Source organism: Limulus polyphemus, unplaced genomic scaffold (assembly GCF_000517525.1).
Source record: "Limulus polyphemus unplaced genomic scaffold, Limulus_polyphemus-2.1.2 Scaffold3, whole genome shotgun sequence".
Lineage (NCBI taxonomy): Eukaryota > Metazoa > Arthropoda > Merostomata > Xiphosura > Limulidae > Limulus > Limulus polyphemus.
Window position 1 is genome coordinate 614,232 of NW_013665613.1, and position 10,602 is coordinate 624,833.

The 10,602-nt window shown below is 33.1% G+C and overlaps 1 protein-coding gene across 1 annotated transcript in view; it reads left to right on the top strand.

Annotated features, from left to right (window-relative positions):
• Positions 1–10,183, top strand: part of LOC111088563 (platelet-activating factor acetylhydrolase-like) — a 33,982-nt gene extending 23,799 nt beyond the window's left edge. The window contains exons 2-3 of the mRNA XM_022399083.1: positions 7,019–7,224; positions 10,003–10,183. Of these exons, the coding sequence (XP_022254791.1) occupies positions 7,019–7,224; positions 10,003–10,183 (387 nt within the window). The remainder of the gene's footprint in view (positions 1–7,018; positions 7,225–10,002) is intronic.
• The last annotated feature ends 419 nt before the right edge of the window (positions 10,184–10,602 follow it).

Consider the following 10,602-nt stretch of genomic DNA (forward strand, 5'->3'; position numbering starts at 1 on the left):
ATTTCCAAAAACAGTTTTCTTTAAATAGTGCTAAGTGGTTTCATAAGTGATTTAGTAACTTTGTGAATGCAAATTATTATTTAGTGATACAGGTAATTATGCCACCCAAGAAACGCAAGACAGGCTGCTCAAATACAGGACGATACTTTGGAACAACGTAAAGTTAGACTTCGAGCTCAAGCTGAAAGGCAGGCTACTCAAAGACAGCAAGAAACTGTTGAACAGCACAAAGCCAGAGTTCAGTCCTAATCATCAAGGCAAGCTGGATATAGACAACAAGAAACTTCTGAACAACGTCAAACCAGACTTCAAACACAAAAATTAAGACAAATAACTTAAAGAGAGCAAGAAACAGTGGAGCAACATGATGTACGACTTCAGGCTCAAAGAACAAGACAAGCTCACACACGATCTAATTTCAAATAAAGCTTTGTTTGATTAAATGCTTTTTTTATTTCTCACATCACAGCTTTTGTCTACTTACTGAATAATTTGCTGAAAAAAATACTGATTTATATATTTCAAATATAAATTTTTACCGTGCAACGCCGGGTAACTCAGCTAGTATTTAATAAGTCTTTTATAAGGCAAGAAGACTAAGGTAGCGATAACAATTTTTAAAATAAAACTTACTTGGTCATCAAAAATTGTTTTTGGGCAAAAAAATGATTTAATCAAATGTTAAATTTTCTTGTGCAAAATCTGAAAAAGTTTGAAGAATCAGTCAAGTTTCTGAATTTCGTATGATTTCTGAAGTAAGCCAGGGTCAAGTTATAAAAGAAACAGATTGTATAGATACTACTTTAATATTTCATGGAATATAACCAGCCGAAATTACTTACACTAAGATAACCCACGCTAGTCCACAATTTTAAGTTGATTTTCACTATTTTTTGTGATAGTATAGTTTTGCTGATATCGTAATTCCAATTTCATGCTTGACCCACTGAGAAAAAGAAAAGATCAACCAAAAACGCAATAATAAAAATATGTAATGTGTGTATATATATATATAATGTATATATACATTACATATTTTTATTATTGTTATATATATATATATATAACAAAGATAATTTATACCAAAACCATTAATTAAACTAAATCTTCCATGGTACGACTAAAATTCAAAAGAAGAAAAAATACAAAAATATAATAGCCTACAGTGTAATATTAGCACTATTTTCATTATTAAAGTCAACACACAGTCTAACTTTTTAATTTTAAAGCTAGATTAAGGATTTTTGTATTGTCTTTTCCAGTATTATATAATTTTCACCTCTATTCTCGAAGGAACACAGCTTTCAGTGGCCCCTAATGATTCCACATCCTCTTTACCTAGATGGGATTGGAGATTTTTTTGGTTTTCCACCTCCAGTTATTCGTTTTGCGAATCGACATTTCATAGGTAGGTACAGCTTAAAATTGATCTAAGTGCACAACGAAATAGAATTTGCGAATAAATAACACTGTGGTAAATTGAACACTTCAATTACCCTTTCGAACAGGTAATCCAGTGCATACCTACATCTTACTTTTATTTCTGTAAGTTAGGAAAAGAGACAGTTTCTGCCTTTGTCTCTCAAACTTCATATATATAAATATTTCTTTCTATCTTAAACCCACTATTTCCAAAGTTACAGAAGTAAGAGCAAAAACAGTTTAGTGATAGACAGCAATTACAGCGGTTAATGAAAAAATTAAACATATAATATATTTAAATATATTAATACCACTTTAAGTAAGTCACATCAGTCGACTGTACAAAAATATACATGAATGCCACTTTTTAAGTGTATTTAAAAACTATATTGATTCATCAGCTGAATACTTAATGTAACTAAATCTTCGATTCAGAATAATGATGTGTAAAAACTTTGTATCATCTCAAGAGTAGGAAGTTCTCGACAATAAACTGGACAGGTGTAGTTGAGTCAAGCATACGAAATGATGTCAAAAAAGAATGGAATGAAATAGTTCTGAAAGAACTTATGAAATACAAGTAATTGTTAAAATAAAAGCTTGGAAGTTACTGATCACAATACTTATTAAACGGCTAAACTAGCCAGCACATTATGATTTACAATATAGATATCTTCTATACTTCTAAATTCTAAACATCAGATGTCCAGTTTCTAAAACAAACATTGCTGAGCGAGAGCTATGGGGTTAAATCGCTTGAAGCAGATAGTAATTCCTTATCGTACTAACTGTAGAATGTGAATTTATAAACATGCACTTATATAATACCACTATTGTAGGACGATTTAAAGGAAGGAAGAATTCACTACGTGGATGAATGATGAAGGTAGCAGAACATTGTGTTGTGTTTATTGTTTTATGGATTCAAAAACAAGACGAAAATTTACCTTACGATAGCTTTCATCGTACAATAAATGAAACGAGAACAACTTTATTGCATGTGAAACTTATTGTAAAACCTACTCTTAAGAATAGTACAAGATCTTAAAACTCCAAAACTCAAACGTATATCTATATTTTGTGAAATCTGTCACTGCCATTGAATTCATAAATCAAAGCTTACATAATGCCAGAATCAAACTTTCTTTCCCTGGCACCTGATACCCAGATCACATTCAGAAAGAAGTAAACAGTATAATAAGTGTGTGGATAAAATAAATTACGTTTGGGTTATGCAATTGCTTAGAAAGAATATTGGCAGATTTCACTATTTAATTTGACTCCGTTCTGTCGAATAAATCATCTCAATTGATCCGTTAAACCATTTTAACCACTTCCGTTTGGTTACATTAATAAATGGATTAATATTTCTTGTAGCATATTCAGTAGCAAATAAACTAACCACGAATGGGTATAACCCATTCAAGAAGACAAACATCTCGACTTATCATCTTTTTTAGCTTCCAATTATACAAACTTCGTTTTACGTCAGTGGTTTCTCCTTTGATTATACCGAAAGCAGATCCTCTTTAAATAATATCCTGTGCTCGCATAAATAAAACGCAAAAGATTATTTACGATATTTTTACGTGTTTGCAGTAGCCACTTGCCAAACGCAGAAGTCCTTTCTCTTCACTTGCTCAGGGTTAGTGAAAATGAGACTGATATGAGCAGAAGGCCGCAAGACCTTGTGGACAGGCCGATGGTAAGGTTGATCTTATGTTCAGATGCCATGGGACACATAGAAGAGATGGACAAAATAGTAGAAACACATGTTAATTTCTACGTTTTACTTATTAATATACAGTTGGTCTACTACGAGCAGACAATACAACATTGACACGACGTGAAATTAACGAAACAAGGCGTTGTGCTTCGAAACTTTGTTTCAAGAATTGGACATAGAGCGTCGATAACTAAGGGTGGCAATGATAGGTCCTAAAACTCGGCCGTTAGCAATATGAATTGGTGCACTGTCTTTATGAAAGAGATCAGCTTCGTTTGGGAATAAAATGTTCATCATAGCTCGAACTTTTGTAATTATTTACTGTCTCTTTATCTTTGATCATAGGCCTTCAGTTATTTCTAACATAAAAATATACCATACTGTTACAGGGCTTCTACTATGCTCAATTAATAATATAAGACATTCAGGGTTGTAAGCTTATTTTTGTGTTTCATCAAACATAAGCATATCCATTTCATGAGAAAAGTGTAAATGGTGATTCATCTGTTCAAACCACTTTTTTGTATTCATGTTATATCTAATATTTATTTTCTGGAAACCATTTACTTGAACATTTTCAGTGTTATTACTAGTTTCTGTATGACAGACCTTCCGTGGTAACCCATTTTTTGTATTTACGTTCGAGTTGTTTTGACAGAGAATGGTTGTAGGTTAACCTTAAGGTTCAGGTATAGCCGTTCTTAATACTGAACTACTGATCAGAGAGAAGGCAGCCAGATAGCAGTACCTGCTGCCACAAGAGCTTTGTCTGTCCCTTTGAACGGTATAACGGGATTGGCTGTAACTGTTACAACGTGCGCACATTTGAAGAAGTGTGGTCAGGGGTATCACGTCTCGAATTTTAGACTCTTTGATCCGCAGCATGATACGCTAACTACTAGGCCACGCTTACCAACAACAACAACAAAACAAAAAAACAGGCAAAAAAATGTTTTTTCATGCCAGCTTTTCAATAATATTTGCTTATTTGCCTATGAAACTTCTCCTACTGAATAAAGTATATGTTTTTACTGCACACTGTTATGTGATAAACATATTTGGAATAATTTAACGAATGAGAATAATATAAATGAGAAAATCAACCTGTGTTCCACTGCTGCTACCATGTAGCCGTTAGAGGCAAGTTCAAGACAAATAGTGCTATACGAAGAGCGGTAACATCCCATGCCATGAGAAAACACAACGACTGGAAACATCCCACATCCTTTCAAAGGAGCAGCATTCCACAAAGCAGGACAGTAGACATTACCTAAAACAAGCATATAAACTCAATTATCCGGATGCTTGGAAACTTAAGCCAAGTATCAATTTTGTTTATGAGTTATTTCTAACAGAATCAAAGAAACTATAATGTGTGTCTTGAACAAAGACTGAATTAAATATACTGGACTTGTAAACGTCAGAATAATTATAAAGTTCTTTCAAATATTTATTGAAAACTATAAGAGACAATATATAAAACATTATTTATTATCCACATCCAGCAACATTTTTTTACGGAATGACTTGTATGATTTTCTGCACTTTTTAGCTCAATAGAATAATCTTTTCAAAACTTCAATCAATAATGCAATGTAAGTAATGCACTTTGTTATAAAAAAAAAGAAATTACAAACTTTCAATGTTTAGATTACTGTGGGAATATTTTATGTAGATGCTTATTTGATAGTTAAAAGCATGTGTAATATATTTTTTCACCTACAATAATATGTCTGTGTTTTTGTAAATAATTCCAGAGATCATTCCGCTTGCTTATCATTTTATATAAAGAAAGAAACAAAAGAAATATATTCAAACTTTAGAGGGATTCACTGTATCGAAAATGAAGAAACAGAAAAAGATGGGTGTAGAAATACTCAAGAATCGATAGTTAATACAAGAGACTTCAAAACAGCTTTAGAACTCGGTGAATTTGGAGGCAGCAATAAACCAAATTCAACCTATTTCGATTCAGACGTTACTCTACAGGATATATTTCAGGAAGTAAACCCCCAACTCAAAGAACTGGGAAGTCAGCACCAGCATCTCGGTATAACAAATGCTACTAGACAGTGGGTGTTTTATCGTCGGCTGAAAAAAGCAGTCAATGAATATACAGTTCGTCATAATCAAGCAAGTATATAAACTTCAAATACAAATGCGTCTTATCAGTTAAAGTAGGTAAATATAACGGTCACAAATATGTATAAAAGTGCATATGTGAAAACAAATAAAAAAATATATATATATAAACGAAACTTTATAATGAGGTCTATAGTATTAATACATTATTATCAAGTTATATTGAATGTAAAAGTGAAAGTTAAACTTTAAACTGAATTGGTTTACTATATCTGAGAGAGTCCATTAGGCGTAGAATAATTTTATTCATATCTAAGTGTTCTACATATTACCCCTTTAGCAAATGTATCTCGTTTTCTTTAGGCAAACTATTTATTTTAAAAATATACCTGGCAAGCGTAGCTGACTCTAAGATAAACTCCGCATTTTCTGCTGTAGAGGGTGCTATACATGTGTCAGCTAATCTCACAGTTTAGTTGAAAATAATCCTATAGGCGGCAGGTGCTGACTTGGTTTCCTCCACTAATGAGCAGTAGTAAATTAGGGATGACTATGTCAGAACCTAGGTCATATGTAACATATGGCGCATAAGTTTAACAATACTAATACCAAAGCTATCTTTCAGATTTTATATTTAATTTTTAAACTACGAAATGTTAGGGGTGACTTTATCTTTGTTGTTTACGTATACTTAGTTTTGGATACATAACATTACATTACACGCTGTTGTTTTGGAAAGCGATTTTATATTTGAATATATTTACTCTGATGAAATTTTATGTTCAAACTGCAATACGATGACCATATTCATAATCAGTTTCGTAAAGATCATTTGATCTTTTGGCCCATTAACAAATGTGAAGATTAAAAGTTGATTTTTTTATTAAATTAGTTCCAAAATTTACAATTTACAAGAGTGTGATATGTATATCAGCGAAACCTTTTCAATATATTATTTAAACCATTCAAGATGGCTTTATAGTTTCATCACACGTCATGAGTTTCTCAAACATTAGTTTCATTTAAAGTTTCTTTAAATCGCTTTTACAAATAAAAACACCTTATGGATGATGTTCAGATTCACAGCATACAACGACAACAACCTATCTGAATGCATGCATGTAGAAGTGTAATATCCTATACTGTATGTATGTATGTCCAACTAACTCCTCCTTCTAGTGCTAGCAGGACCAAACATAGCAGATAGACGAGGGAGATTCATTATTTATGTGGTCTAGCCTCCCTATAAATACGAGGGGGGGGGGCGTAAACACCCCGGAAAGTTAGCCAGGATGAACCCGAATCTGACATTGGTTTTTTGTGTTCCTGACCCCCCTCAGTTACCCAGAGGCGCCATTTTTGCAACAATGTTCAAACTCCCACTCACAAACTAGCGAGACCAAACATGGCACACACGCTTAGGTACTATGGGCGGGTGACCTAATGTTTTTTTTCTTTTCAGGAACTGATACCCTTGGGGTAACTATAGAAGTAACTGGTGATAATGGAGAAGCTTGTCTGTACATTTGGGCCTCTGTGAATCATGAGAGGGCCTGTAAATCCAGCAGCGGAGCGCGGGTACATTTGCTAGTAGCTATAATGAATTTACCTTACAACTTGCTTTATAGACGGAAATAATATAGCATAGTAGCAAAACTATTGTGTATTAAGTTAAACCTATAAACTAAGATGCTTAAGAGATATAACTAGTTAAAAATTTATTCATATATTTTAAATAAATCTTTATCTTAATTTACATTTTATTTTATCATATCATTCATATAAAAGACAAAACAACGAGCGTTTGACTGCATAAAAGTGTTAGACTTTCTCGAAGAACTAAACAACGGCTATCCCATCCAAAACGTTATCAATCCATCTTTTCAAACTAGCCAGTTTATGGGAATTATGGACCTTTCAAAAGCAGCAGTGGCCGGACACTCGTTTGGAGGAACTACTGCTATTCTCTCGTTAGCACTGGAACACCGATTCAAGTAATCATAACGTTATTTCTGGTATAGATATTTACGATGTGCTTCTTTCTCAAATTAAGTTCGTTGAACATTAAAAATTCTAAGAGTTATGTTTAATGATTAAGAAATATTGATCCAAATTTGCACACTGTAAGAAAAAGCCGAACGATATTTAGAATTTTGTTTGTTCGCTGTTGATACCGTGTCAACTAACCATAGTTTTATTTGAAGATAAAGTATTCCAGCCAATACGGCTTGTTATTGGCCGTAGTTTTATTTCTTTGTGAAAATGTTATATGGGTTCTGTTCGAACTTTATATTGAACTCTTAAAAGTTGATGGCACGGGTTGGCCATGTGCCGTGGTTTGTTTGTTTTAGCGCAAAGCTAGACAATGAGCTATCCATCAAGGAGGAGCGAACCCCGGATTTTAACGTTATTCGTCATTAAGCTTACTGCTGAACCACTGGGGTACTCCTATGGTAGAATATGAATTATTAGTCGTGTGATACCACAAAATATTCTCTGCTATTTAAGCTGTGTGTATATGTGTTATAAGAGTGACACTTAAGCACTTAATTTGGATGGTGGGTGATAAGGTCCTGCCGACTGGTTTTCTTCCTTCTTGCCATTAGTTTACAATTAGAGACAATTAGTAGCTTTACCAAATGTGACTTTGTCTATAACTCTTTATCAAGGGGAACTTTAAACATATGGCCTAACGTTAATAATAAATCAGTAAACGTAGAAAAAACAACAATGAAAAGAAAGACAAAATGATTAAACTCGAAACTTAAATACATATATAAATAAAATGAGAAAAAGGTATGTTTTATTAAACGTGGATGATCATGGTTAGAAACTTCAATACATATATAAATAAGATGATAATAAAAGGCACGCTTTATTAAACGTGGATGACCATGTTTAAAGCCGAGATTTAGTTTCTTATTGAAAAGGGCTTGAATGAATTTTATCATCAGAATTTATGTTTTTATCTTACGAGTTTTGCACTCAAGACTTCAATTCGAGCAAGTTAACTGTAAGTACTGATGTGGTGTTTTGGTGACTGCTGAACTGCTGATACATCCATAGGAATGCAATAATTATTTTTTTTTACTTTGGTCTTTCTAGTTCTTTTTATGTTTGTGCTTGGTTTAAGAATTTTGGAAGTTTTATAATCACATTTGTGATATCGTAAATTCGATTCCAAGTATCACAAACCTTGTTTTCTGCTGGTTCTCAGGTTTGTGGGCTAATGGTTAGACTAGGAATTTGAATATCCAAGGGTCAAGTCTCGCTTGACGCTGAACATACTCTATAATTTCAGTTATGGGAGCGTTATAAGTGTGAGAGTAAAGCCTATTATTTGATTCGAAACCGAAGAAAGCCCTTATTACGGTGTTGGTACTGCTGACCCATCTACATTCTTGCTGGAGAGTAGTTCATTCAAAATAAGACGGCTATACCTGAACCGTAAAGGTCTCTTTAGCGATTCCTTTAGCCCATGTGCGCATAAGGTGTCGTTCAGTTTGAAAGAAATACCAATACTAGTCTGAGGCTGGTGACGGTTTACATATTCTGATACACTAAAATTAAGTTGCTGACACAGATAACACATTAGGCATAAAACATATTTTCTTTGCACTATAGTCAAGCCGTTTGTACCCTGTATTTATAATTATCTTAATATGAATACTCAGAATAATATTAGGCTTGTTTAGGAAAAAATGATAATCAAAAGCATATATTCACAAAAGGTAACAATGAAAAAGCTTAAAAAATGGAAGCTTTGTTTGTTTGTTTGAATTTATGCGCAAAGCTACACAATGAGCTATCTGTGCTCTGCCCACCACGGGTATCGAAACCCGGTTTCTAGCATTGTAAGTCCGCAGACTGTGCCACTGGGGGGGGGGGGCAAAATGGAAGCAAAGATGATTGAAACATATTCACAACTGTGGATTATTGTTATTGTATTACTGCAAAGCTACACAATGGGCTATCTGCATTCTCTTCACCACGGGTAATAGAACCCCGAATTTTAGCATTGTAAGTCTGTAAACTTATGACACACCCACGGGGGACAACAACTGTAGAAAAATTTCTAAATAGGCGTTAGTGACTGACTTTAAATCAGATTTTACTGTTTCTATTCGTTGTCTATGTAACACAACTTCAAAATGTATTGACTTGATTATAAACGTTTTGTGAGTTTGTCTGATTGTTTTATTATGTTATACACTGTTAACTGAATGAAATAACCAATATGAACAATGATGTCTCCCAGTGACACAGCGGCAAGTCTGCAGACTTATAACGATAGAAAACGGGCTTCAATACACATGGTGGGCATAGCACAAACAAGCAAACAATTAAAAATGATAGTGTGTACATAAAATGCATAAATTATCAATACTTTTTTACAATGAAACATAAAAATGGGTTTCAAAAATGTGCTATTAAGCAACAATCAAACAAAGATTATAGGTTTCAAGTAAGAAATACGATTTTGTTCCGCAGGCTGACGGATCTCAGTAAGAGCTTTTCCTTAACTGTAGAAACAAGTTCATTATTGAGTTTACAATGGTTGCTGTTTACTAGCTGACTTATCTCTAGTCTATCAGTTCAAAATCAGGACATTAATGTGTAGCTTTGCGTGAAAATTTTATAAAAACAAACAAAAACTGAGTTCGGTGTATCAAAAACTTCTCTGCTTTTTTATTTCTTTCTATGAGCGAGTTTGGTATTGGTCATATTATATATATATTTATTAATTTTAAATAATAATTCTTATCTTCCAGGATAGGTTTAGCCCTAGATACCTGGATGTTCCCATTGGAAAATAATCAAGAGATTTTTTCAAAAGTGACTCAACCTATATTGTTTGTTAATATGGAAAAGTTTCAGACCATAAGAAACTTGAGAGTTATGAAAAATTTGGAATCCAAGTCTCTTGATCGGAAGGTGGTAACAGTCAAGTAAGCTCGAAGCCTTATCATGCTTCTGTCATTATTAAATCTCATTATTCTAATATTTCAGTTTTTTTTCTCTCATAAGTATCAGTAATTAATGATTTTGTATATACTTTCTAACCTTATTAAACTTAACTTTGCTTATCTTTGGTTAATGTATTAACAACTATTTTATATTGTTTTCCAAATTTCATTGGAACCTTATTGCTTATAACGTATGAGACAAAACATTTGACTCATAAATTTATTTCGATCTCCATTTAACATATTTTGGGAATATTTAAGGGATAGTTGACGACGAATGTTCTATATTGTTGAAAAAGGAAAATTACAAACAAAGAGAAAATAACGTATTCTTATGTTGCTAGAAATAGTTTAACAAGATTCTGATTATTGACAATTTATTTCATTTTTTGTTTGCGTTATTGC